The 23,053-nt window shown below is 53.2% G+C and overlaps 1 protein-coding gene across 1 annotated transcript in view; it reads left to right on the forward strand.

Annotated features, from left to right (window-relative positions):
• Window positions 1-5,396: 5,396 nt before the first annotated feature.
• The window catches only part of JAM3 (junctional adhesion molecule 3), a 32,118-nt gene continuing 14,461 nt past the window's right edge, over window positions 5,397-23,053 (forward strand). The window contains exon 1 of the mRNA XM_068172056.1: window positions 5,397-5,484. Coding sequence (XP_068028157.1) covers window positions 5,433-5,484 — 52 coding nt within the window. The 5' untranslated portion in view covers window positions 5,397-5,432. The remainder of the gene's footprint in view (window positions 5,485-23,053) is intronic.

The raw sequence follows: 23,053 nt of genomic DNA on the forward strand, positions 1-23,053 counted from the left end.
GCAGCGTATTCTGGAACTTTCTCTGTCACTTTATGAAGATTGCCGCCCCATCTCCTCCCTGGTTCCACCCCCCCCCACTTGTCTGCTAGTATAACTATTCCCACATTTGGTACCTGTATCTGTAGCATTCAATCCTAATTGCAACTTGTTACTTATACACACTATGCCCAGTTTAAACACAATTTTGTTATTTGTATTAACAACATTTTACCTTGCATACATTGTTAACTACCTTCCCCAAAAGTTTAAATTTTATTTTTGTTCATAACAGGCCTGTTCAGCCAAGGCTGGGATACAGCTCCTGCTCACCCCAGTGCAGCTCTGGGGAGACTTTTCCTCTCTGCTGGCCATTCTGTCACCAGTTACACATCACCTGTGACCTTCCACCTGTCACATGCAAAGGTGGCTCTAGAGGCGCTTCAGACCATCCAACAAAATCACATCTGCTGGTATTTTCCCCCTGAGAAAACACAGTAGCCCAGAACCCTCCTCTTTTGTGTAAAGTTTTTTCTTCAACAGAACAGATTCCCCCCAGTGCCGCCGCTCCCACCTCTGAGAGCAGCCAAACCCTCTCTCTGGTGGAGCAGTCCGCCAGGACCTCCCTCATCCCAGGCCAGCAGAGGCCTGCCACAATCACAGCATCGAAGTTAAAGAGGTCTGGAGCGAAGCTGCTGCCTGGGAAGGGTCCAGATGGACAGCCCTGAGGGCTCAGACAGGCTGCTCCTCCACACACAAGGTATGGCACAGCTCGCTGGCAGAGCCCTGGGAGCCCCAGTGCCTGGGATAATCACATTCCTGCCTGCCATGTGGACGGCTACTGAAAAGCCATCGTGACAGGCACAGCCTGTTATTACAGGTTTGAGCAGCTTCTTCCCAGCAGGGCTTGAAACTCAGTTTGGGCCTCCAGGCACTGCAAGCATCAAAATAATCCATTTTCTGAGTCGCCTTCAGATCCCAAACACCTGATGTACCACACGCTCCATACAACCTCCAGAAATCCCTAAGGGTTTTTTTTGTTTTTTTTTTTCCCCACAGTTTAGTCCTTGGTCACGCTCCCTCTTTTCTTACATGAGCTAGGAGTGAGGCTCCACTGCCTTATCCCACATTTTGATCTCCATCATTCCCCGCACAGGCTGTCCTGGAGCTCGGGAAGGCTCCTTGGCAGGACCTGTGCCCCCTTCCTACCATCCTGCAGATTCCTCTTCTTCTTTGGAGCATGGATTGGAAAACCCATCAGAGAACAAGGAAATCATAAGAAGAGGTCCCTCATTCCTGAATACATCCCTGTGCCACACAGAGCTGCCCTCAGCACAAATTTTATTCTAGTTGCTTGTTTCAACATTAAATAAGGCAAAGGGAGCTCCATCTGTGTGTGAAAAACAATGTTTTACACGGCAGTGCTTTGCCATCCCAGGCTGATGGGTGCTACAATTCCTGTATAATATTTATTATTATTAATAAATATTATTAATAATACTCCTTGAGCTTGTTGGGTTTCACCTTTCAAAGGGCTCCTCAGAGGCGATGGCAGCTGAAAAGGCCGGACCTGGCTGCAGTGAAACCACAGGGGCAGCACAAAGAGAAGAGCTGGCACCGGCTGTATCAGCCTGAGACAAGCAATTGGCACATCCCTCAGGTGCAGGATGGATATCTGAGATGATCCCCGAGGTTTCATGCCCTGGTGTTATCCATGAAGGTGATATCTGCTCTGCCAGTTGACTCCAAACCCGGCCTCTGCCTGCATTGATTATTCACAAGAACACTGTCAGGGCATGCCTAGGCTGAGCTCCAGCAGCCTGGAGAGGGGAATCAAGGCTTAGGAGAGCTCCTCAGAGCAGATCCAGCTCCCCCTCGAGTGGCCCAGATGGCCTGGGGGAGCCAACACACCTCAGCACAGTCCTCCTGTGGCTGTCCAGCATGGCTCATGCCCAGTCAGAGCAGCACAGAATGGTTTGGGTAGGAAGGGACCTCAAAAGTCATCCAGTTCCACCCCCTGCCACAGGCAGAGACACCTTCCACCAGACCAGGTTGCTCCAAGCACCATCCAAACTGAAATAATTTTCTTTATTTTTTTTCCTGCAGTGCAGCTAGAGACATCCCATCCTTCTTTGTCTTTTCTGTCTCATCTCCTCTCTGCCCTGATCAAGCTGCTGCTGGAAGCTAAAGAGGATCCTGACACTTCAGTGATTGCACTTTATCGCTGATTATATTCGCTGTCATCACATTTTACTTCTCCTGTCAGAGCAGCCCAAACGGACTGTGTTAAAATGATTCCTTACTCGACAGGGACCCAGACCAAAGACTGCCAGAGTCAGGTTTTAAGCCATACAGCCTTATTAGGCGATTCCTTCCCCTTCATCCTCAGGGAAATGTCCCATCTGGCCATCAGACTTGATGAGACTCCCTGTATTAATTTCACCGGGCTCAGATCAGCCCTTTAAATCTACTCATTAGCATCTCGAGTTAGATCTGCTACGTTATCAGGTTAAATACATTTTTACATCCCTTAACTTCTGCCAGCTCTGCCGAGCTGGTTTACAGAGCAAAGGAGAGCTCTGGCTTTCTTTCCAGCTGCTTGATCTTCAACAGCTTCTTAATTACATCCCCATCAGACTCTGCTGGCAGTGACGCAAGAGCCAGCATTAACACAGAACTCACTCTATTCGGGGCCACTGTCCCACGCTGATAATTTCTGTTGCTTTCTGTTAATCAAAGAAAAAGATCCTGGGGCACTTTTGAGGACCACACAGCAGCTCGGGATGCTCTCTGTGCAAAGCCATTTTTCAGGGCAAAATCATTAAATCAAACATTTGGCTGTGTCAGAAAGGATTTGGTCCAGCACGAGGGCTGGGGGAAGGTGTCCCTGCCCATGGGGGTTGGAACTAAATGATCTTTAAGGTCCCTCCCAACCCAAACCACTCTGTGATTCTATAGCTCAGGAAGTTCCTCAAGAGCAGCATTCTCTGCCCAGCTCCTTGTTTATGTTTCTTGCTTACTTTAAACTGTTGAAAGTTTATAGTGAAATTCACAGACCAGTGAGAGTCGGCTTTTTTAGGGCAAATTCTCAGCGAAATCTCTTTTTAGGGGACCTTGTTAAATACAAGGGGGAAACACCTACTTTAGAGCAAAACTTGGATGTGTTTTGTAACCACAATGCTAATATCCTGGCTCAAAAACATTAAAGTCCTCCCGGCGCTTTACCTGGGGTGAGTTTTCTCCTCTCCACAGAGTTTAACCAGCGGCTGGGATCGGCCCCTCTCAGCACCACGGGTGGGAACATCCCTCTCCCCACCCGCGGGGGTCCCACTGCCGGGACCATCCCTCTCCCCACCCGCGGGGGTCCCACTGCCGGGACCATCCCTCTCCCCACCCGCGGGGGTCCCACTGCCGGGACCATCCCTCTCCCCACCCGCGGGGGTCCCACTGCCGGGATCTCCCTCTCTCCCGACCTGCCGGGGATTCCAGGGGCAGGACCGGCCCCTCTTCCCTCCCGTCACGGTCCCACTGCCAGGATCACCCCCTCTTCCCACCCATGGGGGTCCCAAGAGTGGGATCACTCTTTCTCCCCGCCGGTGGGGGTTCCACTAGCGGGACCGACCCCTCTGCCCACTCGCTGGGGGTCCCACTACCGGGATCTCCATCTCTCCCATCCGGCGGGGGTCCCACGGGGAGGAATGGCCCCTTTTCTCACCATCTGGACATCCCAGTGCCAGGTCCATCCCCTCTCCCCACAGCGGGCATCCCACTGCCGGGACCATCCTCTCTCACCACCTGCGGGGGTCCCACTGCCGGGACCATCCCCTCTCTCCATTCACGGGGGTCCCACTGCCGGGACCATCCCCTCTCACCACCCGCGGGGGTCCCACTGCCGGGACCATCCCCTCTCCCCATTCACGGGGGTCCCACTGCCGGGACCATCCCCTCTCCCCATTCACGGGGGTCCCACTGCCGGGACCATCCCCTCTCCCCATTCACGGGGGTCCCACTGCCGGGACCATCCCCTCTCTCCATTCACCGGGGTCCCACTGCCGGGACCATCCCCTCCCCATTCACGGGGGTCCCACTGCCGGGACCATCCCCTCTCCCCATTCACGGGGGTCCCACTGCCGGGACCATCCCCTCTCTCCATTCACGGGGGTCCCACTGCCGGGACCATCCCCTCTCCCCATTCACGGGGGTCCCACTGCCGGGACCATCCCCTCTCCCCATTCACGGGGGTCCCACTGCCGGGACCATCCCCTCTCCCCATTCACGGGGGTCCCACTGCCGGGACCATCCCCTCTCCCCATTCACGGGGGTCCCACTGCCGGGACCATCCCCTCTCCCCATTCACGGGGGTCCCACTGCCGGGACCATCCCCCTTCCCCATTCACGGGGGTCCCACTGCCGGGACCATCCCCTCTCTCACCACCCGCGGGGGTCCCACTGCCGGGACCATCCTCTCCCCATTCACAGGGGTCCCACTGCCGGGACCATCCCCTCTCCCCAATCACGGGGGTCCCCCTGCCGGGACCAGCCCCTCTCCCCATTCACGGGGGTCCCCCTGCCGGGACCATCCCCTCTCCCCATTCACGGCGGTCTCACTGCCGGGACCATCCCCTCTCTCCATTCACGGGGGTCCCACTGCCGGGACCATCCCCTCTCCCCATTCACGGGGGTCCCACTGCCGGGACCATCCCCTCCCCATTCACGGGGGTCCCACTGCCGGGACCATCCCCTCCCCATTCCCGAGGGTCCCACTGCCGGGACCATCCCCTCCTCATTCACGGGGGTCCCACTGCCGGGACCATCCCCTCTCCCCATTCACGGGGGTCTCACTGCCGGGACCATCCCCTCTCTCCATTCACGGGGGTCCCACTGCCGGGACCATCCCCTCCCCATTCACGGGGGTCTCACTGCCGGGACCATCCCCTCCCCATTCACGGGGGTCCCACTGCCGGGACCATCCCCTCTCTTAATTCCCGAGGGTCCCACTGCCGGGACCATCCCTTCTCTCCATTCACGGGGGTCCCACTGCCGGGACCATCCTCTCCCCATTCACGGGGGTCCCACTGCCGGGACCATCCCTTCTCTCCATTCACGGGGGTCCCACTGCCGGGACCATCCCCTCTCTCCATTCACGGGGGTCCCACTGCCGGGACCATCCCCTCTCTCCATTCACGGGTGTCCCACTGCCGGGACCATCCCCCTTCCCCATTCACGGGGGTCCCACTGCCGGCACCATCCCCTCTCTCCATTCACGGGGGTCCCACTGTCGGGACCATCGCCCTGCCCGGGGGTGCGGTGCGTGCCCCCTCCCCTCCCGTGCCGTGCCGGGCCCGCCCCCCGGCCGGTGCCCCCGCGGAGCCGGGCCCGGGCCGGCGGCACCCCCGCCCCCGGGCCGGCGCCGCCCGGGCAGTGCGCAGGCTCGGCTCGGCTCCGCACACCCCATCATGGCGCTGCGGCGGCCGGAGCTGCTCCGGCTCCTGCTCCTGCCCCTGCTCGGTGAGTACCGGCCGGCAGCGCCCGCAGCGCCCCGCACCGCCCCGCACCGCCCGCCGCCGGCCCCGCCACCCGGGGACCGCGGAGCGCTGCCCCCGTCCGGATCCCGGAGGGAGGAGGGATGCGGTGTCCCTGTCCCGATCCCGGAGTCGGGGAGGGAGGAGGGATGCGGTGTCCCTGTCCCGATCCCGGAGTCGGGGAGGGAGGAGGGATGCGGTGTCCCTGTCCCGATCCCGGAGTCGGGGAGGGAGGAGGGATGCGGTGTCCCTGTCCCGATCCCGGAGTCGGGGAGGGAGGAGGGATGCGCTGCTCCCGTCCGGATCCCGGAGTCGGGGAGGGAGGAAGGATGCGGTGTCCCTGTCCCGATCCCGGAGTCGGGGAGGGAGGAGGGATGCGGTGTCTCTGTCCCGATCCCGGAGAGCGAGAAGGAGGAGGGATGCGTCGCCCCGGTTGCGATCCCAGGGAAAGGGGGAGATGCGCTGGCCGGTCGGGATCCCGGGGCAGGGAGGGAGGAGGGATGCGCTGCCCCCGTCCCCATCCCGGAGAGAAAGAAGGAGGAGGGATGCGCTGCACCGGTTGGGATCCCAGGAAAAGGGGGAGATGCGCTGTTTATCCCCCAAGGTGTCCCAGTCACCATCCCGGGGAAGGGCAGGGATTCCCCTGCCCCTGCCCCTGCCCCTGCCCCGGCAGGGATGCGCTGCCGCCACCCTCGCCCCGGGGAAGGGAGGGGAGGGATGCGCTGGCCCGAGCGCGGGGGGATGCGGGGACAGCGTGGGAGCCGCCGGGTGGGGGACGGGCCAGCACACGGGTCCAGGGCCGGCCGGCAGCAAGGACCCGCCGGATGCTGCAGGGAGCGTGGGACACGCACAGGACAGGGGGAAACATCCCAAAACCCAGCTCAGCAAGGACCGGGACCAGGGCTGAGGGTGCCAGGAATGTGCAGGCTCGGCAGGCAGGCAGGGCGGACACTAGTGCCTATTCAAGACCAGGCACAGGCGCCTATTGTTCGGGGGGCCCTGCATGAATGTTTGCAGTTTTAATTGCAAAAACATTTGCTAATTCCGCTCAGGAATGAATTTGGGCTCATTTGTTGTCTGGCTATTAATAGCTGGGGGCATGAGGAGGGGGACAGCAGCCGGTGGGCTCGTGTTGTCCTCCCCCCCTCTGCCCAGATGGCAGGAGGAGAAGATGGGGTGGAGTGGGGTTAGGCTGACAACCAGCCTACAGCTGAGTACCAAAATACACGGGGCTGAGTGTGTACACACTCACCAGTCACTGTTTTGGGTCAGCGTTCAAGGAAGTGAATGGAAATATTTCAAACAGTTTATCTAAGGACAAAAAACAGTCCTCCGGTGACTCCAGAGAACTCTCAGAGTCGCTTTGCGTCTCAAATAAAGTGAGATTTGGGCATTATTCACTCAGTCAGTCAGCGGAGGGGTGTGAAGATGACTCTGACACTCATCCCCAACAAGCAGAGGGTTGTCACGCGCTCCAGGCTCTGGTGTTCACTTGCTTTGCTGTGGTTTGGAGCAGAAACAGCTTCAGCAGGAGAAATCAGGAGTGCCTGATCCCGGAGCATCACACGGTCTGCCCGGTGCTAGCTCTGGATTCAGCTGCTCCCTTTGAATGGGAAAACCCATGGATTTAACACGACTTTCCCTGGCAGTGGGGCTGCAGGGTAGAAAGGTGCCCCATTTCCTTCCTGTGTTACGTGAGCAGAGCCCAAGTGTCCTGTTGAATCTGTCCTAAAAGATAGGAGGAATGGCAACAAACTCCATGATATTTCTGCCTTTCTTCAGACAGGGAGTAGTTGCTAAAAGCAGCGAAACCCCACTGGTTTCACACCTCTGCCTGAGAACATTCACCTGGTGAGTGAAGCCAGTGGAACCAGGCTTTGCTTTCCATTAAATTCAAAGTCAAAGTGCCTCATCCTGTGTTGATTTCCAGTGATGTTTACATTTGGGGTCATAAGCCCAAAAGATTGGGCAGAGTGAGGTTGAGAATTAAAAGGTTTCTTCCACCACGCCTGACTTGAGGTACTGGGGGCACCCCACTAAAACAGGGTTATGCTGTCAGCAGTACATAAAATTAGACATGTGCTGAAGCCTGCAGGGCTGGTGCTGGATAGTGGGATGGGAGTGTGACTGGAAGGATGTGTTTGTGCCAGCTGATTACCTGGGGGAGAAAAAAAAAAACGCATGAAAAGAAGGAGACAAAGCTCCCAAGATGTGAGATCCCAAGTCTGACCTGCTCTAGCTGGGCTTGCCTCCTGCTGTGTGTTACTGCCAGAACAACCCCTGTTCTTGATGGTGGCCTTAAAACATTGCCATGGAAGGGGAGCCAGTGAAGCATGGAGCGTTCAGTGCATTCCCAGCTCTAGGCACTGAAAGCCTCTGAAGATTCTGCACATCAGGGAAATGCCATGGTCATGATTAAAGCAGCGGAAGCTCTCGGCGGCGCCGATGGAGAGCGGGGCTCACAGCTGACATCACTTCTACCTCCAGCTCTCTCCTTGCCAGCTTCCCCGTGGAAACAAATATTTGGATTTTAGAGGATTTCACGTGCTGGGCTGAGGGCAGAGCTGTGGAGACCCTCCCAAAACCCTCAAGTATTTCCTGTTGAAAATAGAACACGCTGATACCTTGTAGTCCTTGATGGGGAGATATGGGCGAGTCCCAGGCACATTTCAGTTTTAAAGCTCATTATATTCAAATCTTCTTTTGATTTAATTCCGAGGGCTTGGTAATAGGTTGGATTTCGCAAAAGGCTTTTTAAAATCTATGGAGTAGAAGTTCTCATTTCCTTTTTTTTTTTTTTTTTTTTTTAATATATGAAGTCCATCTGTCCCAGCCACCAACAACTGTTCTGAGTCAGCTGTCAGTGCCAAAAACCACTCGGTGGAAATGTTGTTAGCTCTCCTGCAGTGATGATAAGTTGCTTGTCGGTATTTTCTGATGGGAAGTATTTGTAGTATCGCTTTCTTTTCAACAGGCAGTAAAAAACCGGGACAAACGGCTTTGAGAGCCCTGCCAAAATCAGACGCTTAATAACATCTTCCAAAAAATTCCTAGGAAGGGCTTGGTGTTCCTTTTTGGGTAAGCAGGGTCTGGCATCGCCACCAAAGAGTGGCTGGATGCACATCTCCTTTACAGCTGTTGACAAAGAACGTGACACCAGCACATTCCCTCTTGCCTCGCATGCTTCTGAGAATTTCTTGGTTGCTGAAACACGAGGAGATCTAAAGAGTAAAATGTGTTTGCTTTAGTCTGTGGTCTGCGATGCTGCTCTGCTTTGTGAGCTTGGGTTCTTTCAGTGTTTATTTTCCCTGTACAAGTTGAATTCTGGGTCTCTTGGCCTGCTGCAGTTGTTTTTCAATTATCTGTCCACACACGGAGGATTTGCACCAGGGACACGCTTGGAGCTGCCAAAAAATCACCTAAACAAGTAAATAAAGCAGAATGAGCTGCTGCATTTAGCTCCACCAACAAGGACAAAAGCTGTGGGTGGCCTCCTGCCAGTTTGCCCCTAACTTTAGCCATCTCCAAAGGGCAAAGCAATGATCAGCCCCCACTCGCTCCTGCTTTCCTTGCAGCTTGCTTGGATTATTAGTGAAGTTTCTCTTGCAAATTGGGCTGGCTGCTCGCTCATCCTCTGCCATGAGTGTTTGTGTGTTGAAGCAGAATTGGCCTCCCAGTTGTATATTTAGAGCTAATGCTTCACAGTTGATTGCATCAAGCCCTGATGATCCGGAGAAGGTTCGTGAACTCCTTACGGAGCCAGCCTGAAGTGGTGGGAGGGAGTTAGCAAAGGCAAAGATTTCCACAGGCCAGCAGGATCCTGAGTCCTCAAGAGTCCTTGTCTGCACAAGAGCTTGTGTTGCCAACATGCCCCTCAACAAGATAAAACCACTGCTCTGTGCAAAAAAAAAAAAAAAAAAAAAAAAAAAAGCCAGTGGCCTGCTTGGAAACTGCTGTTTGTGCAAAAGGAGATGAGTTCCAGATATAAAATTAATTAGGATAATTACATTCTCAATCTGGCTTCTCTATCGACGGGAATTTGAGCTGCAGTGTGTTCTCCCGATTGATAAGGGCTGGTTGCCTTCCCTCAGAACCCCCAGGGAGTATCATGTTTTTATGAGACAGGCTCAAGCCCCAGCTAAACACTAAACATCACTCCTGGGTACTGGAGGAGTTCAGGGCGTGTGCAACAAACCCCAGTTCCTCGCTGAGTCAGGACATGGCCTCAGAACCGGCTAATGGCTTTAATTGCACTAATGAATGTTCTGGACACAGCCTGAAATTTCCCCCAAAGGGGCTGGATTGCTGTTTGGGTGCAGTTCTGGCAATAGCTGTGCTTGGGGCAGAGGAAATACCTGCTGGGTCACAGCGCTCCAACTCCCTGCTGGAAATCAGAGGTTTCACTTTTCAGAAGAATAAATAATAACATAAAAACTGGACTTTTTTTTGGCTGGAAAGATCAGGTCTTTGTTTGCTTGTGACCCTTCAGAGCACCACCAGGAATAACCTGAGGGGAGAGGTGTGGTTTGGAGAGTTTAAATTCTTTTTTTGTGGGGACTCTGCAAAATAAATCTGTGGGGAAGAGGACAGCAAGGCATTCATGGAGTCCATTCCTTGGGCTTCACCAAAATAAATCTGTGGGTGTCCGGCCTCACTCCCTGATTGGGGTGGCCTGGAAAGGTGGAAAAGTCTCTCCTCCAACCCGTGCCTCCAAAGAAAGACTCAGTAGTCTTCAGCCGTCCGGTCTCAAGGTAGTTTATTGTGTGTTCTCTAAAAGATTTCTCCCTGAGCTGCTACAGTCCGTTCAGCAGTCAGGCAAGGGCACACACTGACTCCCAGGGGGCTGGTGCCCTCTTTTATATCATACATTGTGTGTTAAATGTTTATGGTTTTACCCCAGTGCCCATCACCTGTATTGAACAGTGACTTTCTACTCTAAACCAACCTGTGAGTGCCAACATCACCAAGAACATGGAGGTTAGGAAGGAGAAGGAAAGAGGACAGGGCACACCCAAGTCCCTGCATCTTAGAACTTCTGACCCCCATGTACAAAACTCAGCCCCCTCTGTACAAGGCCTAAAACCCCCCTGTACAGCACTCAAAAACTCTTCCTCTCACTTTGTGACTACTTCTACTATAATATCTAAACTTTTGTGATTTCTTGTTCTTCCTGCAAGGTTGGTAAATTGTTCCATGGGTCAGGTTCAAAGCCACAGGGGTCTGTGGCTGCATTCCAGGGTCTGAAATGCTTCTGACCTGGGCCTGGAACATCCAAGAGTGTCCAAGGGACATTCTGGGTTCCGACATGTGGGGAACAGGACAGCAAGGGGTTCATGGAGTCCATTCCTTGGCCTTCACCAGAACGCTGGTCTCAGGAATTATCAACTTCTCACAAACTCCTGCTTCTCATTTCAGGGGTCAGGCAGCTTCCTTGGGGGATAAACGTTGAGGGAGGTGGATTTTAAAGGTGTTTTTCTCTCAGGGACAGCCAGCTGAGGTCCTGCTGTTGCTTTGGTGGCCTTGCTGCCGCTCGAAGGAAGCTTTGTGTGGCTCCTGGGCAGGACTTCAGCTGTCCAGCACAGGGAGGGCAGCACCAAGACAGCTGCAAACAGAGCTGGAGTCCTGTTCTTCAGAGCAACATCCTCAGCCAGGCCTTCAAATGTCTTAGAAAAAAAACCCCAATATGTAAAAAGTGAGGTTTGGAGGGGGAGTTCCTCTGCAGTTCCTCAGTGTCTTGTCAAAGGTGCTTCTCTGGTGTGCTGGAGATTGGAGAGAATTGCTTTAGGTGCATGTTCCAAACCAGAAAACAGGCAGAGAAAAGAGCAGCAGAGGCAGGAGCAAAATTTATAAATGGGAGATGACCAAAAAACAACCCCAAAAAAAAAAAAAAAAAAAGAAAACAGCAACCAAACCAACCAAAAAAAAAAAACCAACCAAAAAACCCCCAAAAAAACTAACCCAAAACAAACAAACAAACAAAAAAAGCAAAACAGAAAAACTCCACCCCCCCCCCAAAAAAAAAAAACCAAAAAAAACCCAAAAAAAACCCTCCAAAACAACAAATACTTTGGAAATTTCCCCAGCTCCTGAGAGCACAGTTGGGTTAGATTCCCATGAACTCACCTGTAAAATGCTGAGACCTGTCAGATGAGAGTCCAGTCAATTCTGGGCTGGCACTGGCTAATCAAAGAGAAACTGAGCCACGTACGTGTTGTAACCTGACATCCCACAGGTACTTCAGATAAGCTCAAAAAATTAATAGGAATTGTTCTGTCATGCAAGAATTGCTTGTCAGTATAAATAATCCCAGGTATTGGGCTCTGTGGTGCCTCTCGTGGGCTGGAGCACAGGCTTTAAGACTCAGTTACAAGGGGAAATGAAGGTTTTTCATAGCACCAATAGATGAAGTAGATGAAATTAAATTGTGTTCAGATAATGCTTAAGGTTTTCTTTTTTTTTTTTTTTTTTTAAAGTCATAAATCCTAGGGATTTCAGAGCTAAAGCCAGAACACACTGGAACCTACTCCCTTCAATGTACCTGATTATTACAACACAAATGTGAGATCAGCAGGTTTTTTAAGAGTCCTCTTAATTTGTTTGGGCACAGCTGGCTCATTTGAAGACACTGAGCTTTTTAAGTGCAGCATGCCAGGGACTTTATCTTTGGCATGTGGCTAAAAGGCAGCAGTGGACAATGTTTAGCAGTATTTCACGATTTTTAATCACGCTATTAAAAATACATTTCGGTGGCCTAGGTAAGATTTTCTGCTGAGCTGGAGAAATCCACTGAAATCTAAGGGGATTTTGTTCCTATTACTAGGCTGGGTTTCTAATGCCCGTGACCTCCTCTGAAAATCCCTGCCTTAATAAACTTTGGGCAATTTCTTATATAAGTGGCCAGTATTTGACAGAGAGGACGTAAATCAGGACACTTTTAGGCTCTGCTTTGAGGGGTGGGAGTAAAACACTTCTAAAATTTGAAAGCACCTGATTTCCCTGCTCTCTCCCCTTGAGGCATCTAATTAAGTTGCCATTTTTGACACTCTTGCCCCTGTATATCTCAAGATGTACAGCAATGAGGTCCCTCAGTGATGGCTGAGGGAGCCCATGGAAATCCCACGTATCCAAAGGAAGCCAGGAGTTGTGTTTCATTAGTGACATGGAATAAGGCTGGCAAGCAAGGTCATGGAGGAGAGCTCTTTTGAGAGCTGGACTTACCTTTTAACAGAGAAACAGAGCTCTGCACAGCAGTCCTGCTTTTTATTCCCACTGGAAAGGTTCCTGCCACTTTCCATCCCTCCAGGGTGGCTGTGTGTTCTCTCAGACCTGGAGTGGAGGTGGCTGCACAGCAGAGAACTTAATGATTTTATTTGTGTGTAAATGGACGAGATTTTTCAGCCCCAAAATCACCCGTGGAGACAGCATTTTTTGTTTTGCCAGGATGTTATCCTTGGAAAACAGAGGTTTGACGGATGTTGCCGCTGTTACCTGCGTTACAGAACAGCTTCTGTTCACGGCTGTTTGCTGGGGGCTGACAAAAAAAAAAAAAAGAGAAAGAGCAAAAACTCACTGGAAGCTCCCCAAAAGATTAATTGATGGTGCGATCAGGCTGCCATAAAGATGAGGAGCGTTCCTGGGAGTATGGGATGATAGCTGGCTGTGTGAATCGTGGTGCTGGAGAGAGCCCCTGTGTCCACAGCAGCTTTTCCACGTACCCCAGGGTCCATTAAGGAGATTGCTGCCTGCTAATGGACTTCCTCCTGAGGCTCTGGCTGCTGACACTCTCCTGAATGATTTCCGGCAGCTCACACGGCAGGGAAGGTGTTGCAAAGTCCTGCAGCTCTTGCTGCTTCTGTAAAATAGCTTTTATCCCCTCAAAGGGAACTTACCAACAGCTATTTTTAATACATGCTTAAACCTTTGCTTTAATATTTTTCTTCCGGGTTGATCTTCAGCAAAAGCTTGAAGATAAATATTTCTTTATGCCCACCATGTTGTTTGGAGCTGGTTATTTTTAGAGCCTGGACAGCATCCGCTCTGTGCTAGGGAGCTCCTGGGCATCTTGGAAAGGGAAGTCCCAGCTCTGTGCTCTGGAACTCTGGTCTAGCCCAGCCTCTGGGAGCCCTTGGAAGAAGGGGTTGTTGAGATATTCAGGTACCAGCAGAGTGGAAGGAGTAAGGCACCCCTATTAGTGTGATTGCTCCATGCTTTCCTGTTGGGATTGGAGACATGAGCCATGGAACAGGTTGGCTTCACCCACCACAGATCTCCTTGCTGGTCTAGAGGCTCCTACACAACACAGGAGGTGCTGGTTTCCCTCCCTCTTTGCTTTTAGCTGCTCTGCTGAGGTTGCAGGTAGTGGATGTGGATGGGGCTGCTCTGATTTCCCAGGGAGGCGATGCCTTATCTCCTTCAGAGCTGATGGAGTTGCCTTTGAACTGGCAGAGTGCCTTGTAATCGCCTACTGAGCCTCGTGGGCTCTCCCTCAAGCAGAACTGGCTGTTTGAGTTGGTAAACATCCTTCTGGAGCTGGTGTTTTCCCTTCATTTTGGCCAGTTTTCAGCATCCCATAAATCTCAGGGCAGCGTGGAGCTCTGCCTGCTGGAGCTGCCTCGTGTGTGCTGGAGGGGAGCTTTTACCAGGTACCAACCCCAAACACTCTGGTGGGCCTGGCCAACACACAGCTGTCCTCTCCCACACAGCAGGGCGAGATGAGCCCTTTGAAGTCCGTGCTGGGGCTGGCAGCAGCTCCCCAGGCACCCCGGTACCCCCCTCTCCCACTGCCAACTGCTCCGTGGCTTCTCCAAGCCAACAGCTGAGCTGCCACCAGGGCTGATCGTCCTGCAGGGCTGGGGCTTTGCCAGGGGGCAGAGGGGGCTCCAGATTCCAGTTTATTCCTGGGCATGGGAGGGTCTGGGGGCCCTTTGCCCATGTCCCAAGGCGTGATCATCGCCCACCAGCATCCTGCTGCTGGTCCACAATAGGGATTGTTCTCCCTGCCTGGGGAGGCTCCTGCTGTTCTGCTGCAGGCTCCTTGATCCTCCTCTTTCTGCAAATATTTGGAACAGATCCTTTTTGGCTGTTTTGACAGTTTGACTCAGCTATTAAATGACAAAAGCAAGCTGGAGCCAGGTTCACTGTGGTTACAAGCAGCTCTACAAAGAGGGGAGCTGAGGGTCAAATTCAGACACAGGGCTGTGTGGGAGAGGTCCTGGCCTTGAGGCTTGGTCCTGGAGCAGGGTTGGATGCAGCAGCTCTGCCTGCAGCATGCAAGGGCATCCCTAACCTTTGCTGGCTGTGACACTGTGCAATCCCGAGGAGAGTGTGGTTTTGGAGTGACAAATAAGCCATAATTCTGGCTGCTTCCATATTTCCCAAGAGCTTTTCAATTCCTGGCTCATCCTCGGTCACTTCTGAGGCACGCATGTCATAAGTCTCACATCTGTCACTCAGCTCCACGTCCTGGACATGAAGCAAAGACTCTCTTGGCTATAAAGGGTTCCCTCTTTCCTCCCTCCCAAGTTCCCTCTTGGTATCTGTGCCCTTCATTGAGAAGCAGTAGCTCCTTCAAAGACATGCAAGGAAGCCCATTTGCAGAATTTACAGCTGCTTCCCCAGGCTTGAGTGGCCTGCTGTTTAAGAGCAAGGTTTTAAGCGTGTTCTTAAGTGGGAAGATAAGTGGTGTTAGGATCCTTTCATCTCCTGGCTCAGAGCAGGCTGGAGATAACTGATAAGGGGATGATAGCAAGGAAGATGCATAGGCACCTTTGGATTTGATTCCTACTTTGCAAGACAGTCTTTAAAGCACATCTTGGGTGGGAAGAGAGGCTGGTAAAATAAAGCTGGGCCTTCCCTTCTCAGCATATGTCTTTTCCTCATGTCTCTGAGGCAGATCCTCCGTGTGTGCCAGCAGACTGAGCCGGGTTCTCCATTTCTGAGCCCTCCTTCTGCTGCTGACATTCGAGGGACTTGGCTGGGGTTGTCTCTAGACACTGTTTCGGCTGGTGATTTCATTTGCACTTTTTTAATTTTTTTTTTTTTCCAGCAGTCCTTTGCACATTTGGGCTGTGCTTTAAGCAGCGCCGCGCTCGCAGCCTCGCACGTGATGGGCTGAGCTGCATTCCTGTGCCAGGGGCTGCGAGACAGCACCCTCAGCCCCACGTGGGTGGGAGTCCCCAGAGCCCTCCTGAACAGACTCTGCATTCAGCTCCAGAATTCCTGCCTTAGCCCCTCGTCTGCTGGCTGGAACAGGTGGCAAGCACATGCCTGTGAGGGTCTGTGCTGGGGGTGGTCTTCAGGGTCAGCTGTGTCCAGCCCACATTCCTGCTACATCCCCCTGCCTCACCTTCTGGCCCAGCTGGCCCTTGGCCACCCAGCCCAGAGGTTGCTGGCCACGTCCACGCGCTGCTTGTGGAGAGCAAACCACTTGAAAGTGGGGTGTCTGTGGGCCAAGCCTGCCCCAGCCTGCTGCCTGCTCCTCCGAGGGAATGGGGGAAAAGTAGCTGGGGCAGAACGTGTCAGATGCACCCCAGCAGCTCAGGGCACACACACTGTGTGTGCCACGTCCTGGGGATGGCTCCTGTGCAGCTCCAGGGGCTGCTCCAGAGCAGGACATTGCACAGGCTCTGCTGGGAGCAGCGGAGCTGGCGAGCTCCCAGCCATGCCAGACCTACAGAACAGAGGTAAAAGTGGGGCCGTTTGAGCCAGGGAGTTCCTTGGCAGGGTTTTGGCGCAGTTTGCAGGGGAGCACGATCCAGAGGAGGCAGTGCCTCGTGTCCTGAGAAGCCCAGATCCAGGTGCTGCTGTTGATTTTCCAAATGCCTCCTCCTGTTGTGTTATCAGGGACTTCTGCTCCCAGCTCTCTGCGTGGTGCCAAGTCTCTCCAGATGAGGCTACAAACCTTCCCACAGCAAGCCCCATGTCCCTGCCCCTCAGGCTCTCTCCGGGGAGCTGCTGCAGCTGGGCAGGGCTGGCTCTACCACGCTGGACTTGCATCCCAGCCCCAAGTGTGAGCAGCAGCTGCAGCTCCCTCTCGGATCAGCCCCCAGAGCCTCTGCACCTCGCTGTTACTCAGCACTTTTCCCTGACAGGGAATTAAGTAGGATTTCTAGGTCATTGTGGGGCTGTCAGGAGGAATCGTCTCCTGTAGACCTCATTATCAAGGCTCTTTCTGCAATGCCAGACTTCAGAACAATTGCAGCCTGGTTCCCTAAACACTGACTAATGAGACAGAGCTGTTAGCAGCAGTTTGCTAAATAAAGGCTGTTTCTGCCCGAGACAGAATAGAGCCAGACGGGATTTTCTTAGCTGTCTCTCACACAGGAGGTATTTCAAAGGACCCTGATTAAAATAATGAGATAGATGTTGCTCTCGTGGTGGCTGCCTGGGGTCAGTGCTCGATGCCAGTGCCAGGTGCTTCCCCACAGCAGGGATTTCAACTAACTTGTGCTCAAGAAACCTGAAATTCTCTCCTTGGTTTCAAGGGATCCTGAGCATCTCCCTGAGCTCCCGTGCCTTTGTCCTGCTGTGACAGTGACTTGGTGGACGAGCTGGGTGCTGACCTCCCTTTCCTTGGGTGTCACAGGAAGCTATTCGGTGATCCCCAGCTTGCAGCAAAGCTTGCCCAGCACTCACACACACGGCTTTGGGAAGGCAGCTGAGCAGAAGGGACAGGTGTGACAAGTGTGTGGCAGCTTTTGAGAGGAGCTGGGGGGTTGCAGCCTGCCCAGAGGAGACAGGTGAGATCTCAGCTTGGATCTGGGCACTGAGCAGAAGGGATGCAGCCCCCACCTGGGTAGTGGGAAGCCAGATGACTTCTCTTGATGTGCCTGTAATGAGATTTTTCATCCTACCTCTCTTCCTGTTGTCAGAAGGGCCTGAATTAGAGATAAACTCTGGAGCATGATGGGATGAGTCCTTGCCTCTGGCTGGAGCAGGCACAGGAGGGCTGGGGAGCATTCCCTGGCCAGTTTGCAGTTTTGTTTGAAGAGGTGCTTTGATGTGGTGATGGGAGTCCATGGAAGGCAAACGATGTCTAGACAGGTTTTTCTTACTCTCTGTTGTTATCTCTGAAGCAGCAGGAGTGGTGCCAAACAGGCTGAGTGGCTCCAGAAGCAGAGCTATTTCTAGAAAGATGGAAGATGGTTCTTCAGGAGAATCCAGGACAGCTCTCGCCAGACCCTGGTAGAACCTCTTGCAGGTGGAACCTGGATCACTTAACTACAGGTAGATGCTCCTAAGAGTGAGCAAGAGAGGTCCAGGAGGTGGCCAGTGTGTTTCCAGTGAGCTGGCAGGGCAGAGAGGTCCAGGAGAGCTCCATGACCAGTGCTGTGGCCAGCGGAATCCAGTTCGACCCAGTTGATTCTGGCAGCAGCAGAGTGCTGAGAGAAGACTCCCTTGGTCTGGCTAGCTGGAGGGAGGCAGGACTTGCCCAGCAGAGCTGGCCTGGGTGCCCAGTGACCGCTGCAGCGGTGGGTGGGGTGTGGGAGGGCAGGGGAAGGGATCTGGAGAGACTTGTGGCTGGCTGGCAAGCGCTGCTCTCAGCGCTGTCTCTGATATGCCTTCTCCCCGGGCTGTTTGGGAGGGAAAGTGGAGACTGGATTCAAATGCCTATTGTCTGTCCTTCAGCTGGGAGCAGAGCCAGGAGAGAGAGAGGTGCTGGCAGCATCTGATACAGGGGCAGATGCGAGGGGAAGCACACTGATCCGTGAAACGCTGGCACTGGGATTTTCAAAGGAGCCTCAAAGGTTAAGTGCCATGTGCTGGAATGCGTACAGGAAGGTCAGGAGAGAAATCTGGGGCTCCTGGGATTCCTGCAGGGCTGGGGGAAGCTTTTTGCAGGCAGCTCTTGCCACAGGGACGAGGCCCTGTGCAGCATCTGCGTGCTGTCTGGGCTCCTGCTGCCCTGGGCCCCAGTTGTTTCAGCGTGGCCATGAGGAGAGCAAAGCCACGCTGTGCCAGGTTTGGTGTCACCTGGGAAGCCTCAGAGCAGCACAGGTGAGCTCAGCCTGGCTCCCCTGTCCTGCAGCTGCCAGGTTCTGTGAGCTGAGCGTTCCCTGACCCTGCCTGTCCTCTCCCCCTGCCCAGAGCAGGCTCGGCCACAGGTTTCGAGCAGAGCTGGAAACTTGGCACCGAGGCACGGAGCAGCCAAGGGCCCAGCTTGCTCCTCTGTGTCAGGGCTGGCTTCTGTACTGCTGTGGGGAGTGCAAATATGTTCCCAATCTGTTTGTTTCGCTGACATGACTCCAAGACACACAGGGAACAGATACACTGACCAAGAAGGGGCCATTGTTACAGGGACCTTCCTGACTGTGCCTCTGCTGTGCTTCATCCCCAGCATCCCCAGAGCTCAATCCTCCCGAGTCCCCCAGCCTGAGCTGCTCATTAGCACAGACAAGGCAGGGGTTTCCTCCTGCTTTACTCAATTTGTCCATCCGTGTGCCCTGATCTGGCCCTTTGATTTCCGTGCTGATCTCTGGCAGGCAGGTATTAAATCAAGCTGTAGATAAAAGCAGTTCCAAGCGTTGCCTCCCTGAGAAGCAGCCCAGACATCCAGTGACACATTGCTAATTGCAGCCAGGCAGACAGATAGCAGTGCTGGAGGCTGAGCAGCCAGGAGCCAGGGGCTGATGAGCTGATGGACAGCTTGGGGTTTTGGCCAAGGAAGAATGAAGGCCCCAAGAAAAGCAGAGAAGAGGAAGGGAGTTACCTCATTTGTTTTCAGCAGGGTTGTCCTCTGAGAGGTATTTCCTTAAGCTTTATACAGTCCGAATTTAGTCACAACTTTTATGAACAATAAAGGCTTCCATGGTTTCCCTCAGAGGAACTGGAACAAATCCAAACAGATTTTAGTCCTGAGAAGCAGATCCTGTTATTAATGGCAGCCTAATAATTTCTTTCGATCTCCTTCCCACCTTTTTTGCCATTCATGCTGCTAAAGCCTCCAGGCAAGTTACCAAGTCCAGTCTACCCTTTTTAGCTGTTTCTGACTTTGTAGCCTCCCCTGGTTTTTTGAGGCCATTTAATACACGGGACTGTCCCCATACCTCAGGAGAGAGCAGTGTGACACACGAAGCCCAGAGATGGCAGGACAGTGGCACAGAGCTGAGCTGAGCCAGGGGCCAGCACGTGCTGCTGGGGCCGTGTCTCCCTGGGAAAAGGGCCTCTGACCAGCACTCCACTGGGAGCGTTCGGCTGAGAAAATTCTCTGCTAAAAATAGCAGCAGATGATGTTTAAAGAGAAAAACAAGTCAGGGTCTGGGAGAAGTTGGTTCCCAGATACGTGGCTAATTCAACTCCCCCAGGACAAGTGATCTTTTAACCCCTCTGTGCCAAGGCTCGTTTCTGCTCTGTTAAACATATTTGCCCTGGTCAGGAATCCAGGCTGGGATGAGCCAGGATGGGTTTTGTACTCTTTGCTCTGACACAGCATTACTCCCTTCCCTCTCCCCCTGCTCATTTATGCTGGCATCTTCCTAATAGCTCTGTGTGTCACGCTTTTCATCTTTATCTGTCTGTGACTTCACTTGGGCTCCCTTTAATTCCTAAGAAAATAATCTCCCCTGAACCCTGCGGCGCTTCTCCCCGAGCAGGTTGGCAGCCTGTGCTTGCTCAGGCTGATGTTAACAAGGGAAGTCTTTTCAGATCTGCTCCTGTGATCCAGGGCTGCCCCTAAAATCACGTCTCCGGGCCTGCACACGGCTCGCTGAGCGCCTTTCCCCCCTTGTGGGGCTGCGTCCTTTGTTCTGACAGATTCGCTGCAAAGCTTCAAAGCTGCCTGGCGGAGGCCGGCCCCAGCTCTCCCGCCTGGAATGACGGCAGTGGCATCTCTGTGAGCTCTTGGTGTGCTCACAGGCAGCTGGGGATGTTCCCCGGGTGCCTGCAGCAGGCTCCTGCAGCGTTCATTTGTGCGTGTTTCGTTAGCGAGACAATTGCGGTTTGTACCCGAGGCTAGAATTATACGCACGCGGGGAAAGAAAAAGGCAAAAATTGCACTGTAAAATTGGAGGAAATGTTCTTAAAATGAGAGCTGCTTTCAGTCTTGTCATAAATGATTTCTCTGTGTGCTTGCTTACGCCCTCTCCTGTTCCCTTCTCCAGCCTACTCCCGGCTCTTGGCTCGGATGACTGCTGTTCTCTTCCCAACTCCCATTTTCCACAGGAAGATGACATGGTTGGTCTTCAATAAGCAGAACCTTGGATCCCTGTTTTTCTGGTCAAGCTCTAGGCTGGAGGAGAAGGGAGGATCAGGAGATTAGAGTCACAGACAGAGGAATAGAGGATTATAGGCTAAACCCCTGCAAGTCTCTGTATTGATGGTTGGGACACAGCCAGACACTAAGGAGCACCGCAAAGCCTGGTGCTGATAGCATATCCGCTTATTTCCTGTCTTTGCATTGCAGGCAGCTTCTGAGATGTGTGTCCTCATCAAAAGCCAGGGTCAGGCAGGTACCGAGCATCCCGGCTCCCAGGGAAGTCAAATACCTGCTGAGATCAAGTCTGTGCCTCAGCTGGCGCTCAGCCTGGAAAACATCACCGTGGCTTCTGAGATTCTCAGCAGTCCTTGAGTCAAATTCCCACATGAGCCAAAAATAAAGGAACTTGCCCCTTTTCCCGTTGCAGTTCATTCCCTCTCCCTGACGCTGGCCATAGATCCCTGTCACATCTCGCTGACCCCTCTCTGTCCTGGATTTCATCCCTCAGCATCTGTCTGCTGCCAGGAGAGTCCTGCTGGGCGGAAGGGAGAGGACAGCAGGAACACCATTGCCCCTGGCTTTTGTGGTAGTTATCTGCTGGCTCCCTCCCACTTTGCACTAATTTGGTACCAGCATCTGCCACTTTGGGGAGGAAGGGGACTTGCTGAAGTGAGAAATAACGTAGGATGTGCCTGCATGGCAGTTCCTAGGGCTGGCTGAGGAAACAATGGAAGGCAAGTGGGAATAGGCAGGAAGGGTTGGTTTCAAATCTGCCCTGTGCAAAGTTCCCACTGCTCTCCAGTGCTCACCATCTCTGTTGCTGGGATTTGCTGTTGCAAGGCTTTCTCATCTGGTAAACAGGTCACAGAGTGGCATATCCACTGCTGCCTGAGATAGCGTGTGCCTTGGCTCTTCCTGTGATTTCCATGCCTCATTTTTTTCCTCCAGTGAACTGGAACTGTACATCCTTACTGAGTTAAGGGGACGCTGAATGTGGAGGGACTGAGGCTCAGCAGAGAAATGTACAGCTCTTGGGCAGATGGAAATGATGGGGGGAAGCACTGCACGGGAGACCCTCAGCTTCCTCACGGCTCCGGGGGCCTGGCCAGCTGCATCCCTGGGGTTTTCATGCCCTAAACAGAGGTGGGGATTTCCCTGGTGTTGGCTATGAGCCAGCCCAGTTTGAAGGTGTAATTAGGTTGCCCATTTGTTAATGAAAATGGCAAGACCAGCACCGAGCACATCCTGGCTGGTATGATGCATTCCTGGCCAAGTGATCCGGGATTTCTCCTCTGTTGTTTTGCCAAAACCTTGGTGCAGCTGTAAGGAGAAGCTCTCCTGCCTCAGAACCACACAGCAAGGCCACCTGCCCCTGTTTTTCCCTCCTGGACACTCAGCCTAACACTGGAAGCCCAAAGCATCTGTGAGGGGCTTGACCCCAGAGGCAGGCAGCAAGGCAGAGAAGTGGTCTGGGCAGGACTCAATCCCCTGGCAGAAGCTCCATGCCCTATTCCCTGTTGCTCACACAAGGGAAATAGAAATTTCAGTTCATCCTCAGGTTTGTTGGGAAGGAAGAAGCAATTCAGGAATGTAGGGAATGGTTATAACAGTGTTCCTGTTCATGTTGCCTTTCTGCTCCCCCTCCACTTCCCTTCATCCCTGATTTTGAGGGGCAAATTCCAACTCTTTCCATCTTCTCTCTGAGCTGAAGTTGGCCTGAAGTATATTCCAGAAAGAGATGCAATCTGACATGCTGGAAGCTCTCGAGCCCTTGCTGCTTCCATCCTAATCTCTTTTAAGTATTGGGTATTAGTCATCCACACAAATATTGCTTCCTTCCCGGCTCGCACGTACAGTCAGTCCTTTCCAGGAGAACAGCCAGAACCCAGGGGATGAGCTTGGGAAAACAGGAGAGCTAGGCCCAGATTAAGATGTTGGGCAAGGTTTATACAGCCATATCTGCAGGGTATTAAAGGTAGTGTAAATGCCCATCTTCTCGTTGATGGCAGCAGTGTGAGGGTCCCTTTGTGGGGCTGGTACCTCCAGCCAGCTCTGTTGGGACAGAGGAAAACCCATTTTAATAAAATGGGGTCGTTTCTGTGAAGGTGCTGATCTGCAGGACCTTAACATCTCATCTCTGCCTGTGCTGCAATGCCACAGCAAGCAAAGGTTGTGAAACTCTGAGCTGCAGGAGCCCTGATCAGATGGTGGTTTGAGACAGTCTGTCTGCAGCTGCACCCCAGTTTGATGAAATCAGGCTGGGGGAAACCATCAGAAAGCTCTGTGTGGTCTTCCCAGGCAACACCTATGCTTCCCTGCCTGCCTGGGAGACGGGAGGAATTTTTGGCTGCAGAAGGAGCTG

Source organism: Anomalospiza imberbis, chromosome 24 (assembly GCF_031753505.1).
Source record: "Anomalospiza imberbis isolate Cuckoo-Finch-1a 21T00152 chromosome 24, ASM3175350v1, whole genome shotgun sequence".
NCBI classification, from domain to species: domain Eukaryota; kingdom Metazoa; phylum Chordata; class Aves; order Passeriformes; family Viduidae; genus Anomalospiza; species Anomalospiza imberbis.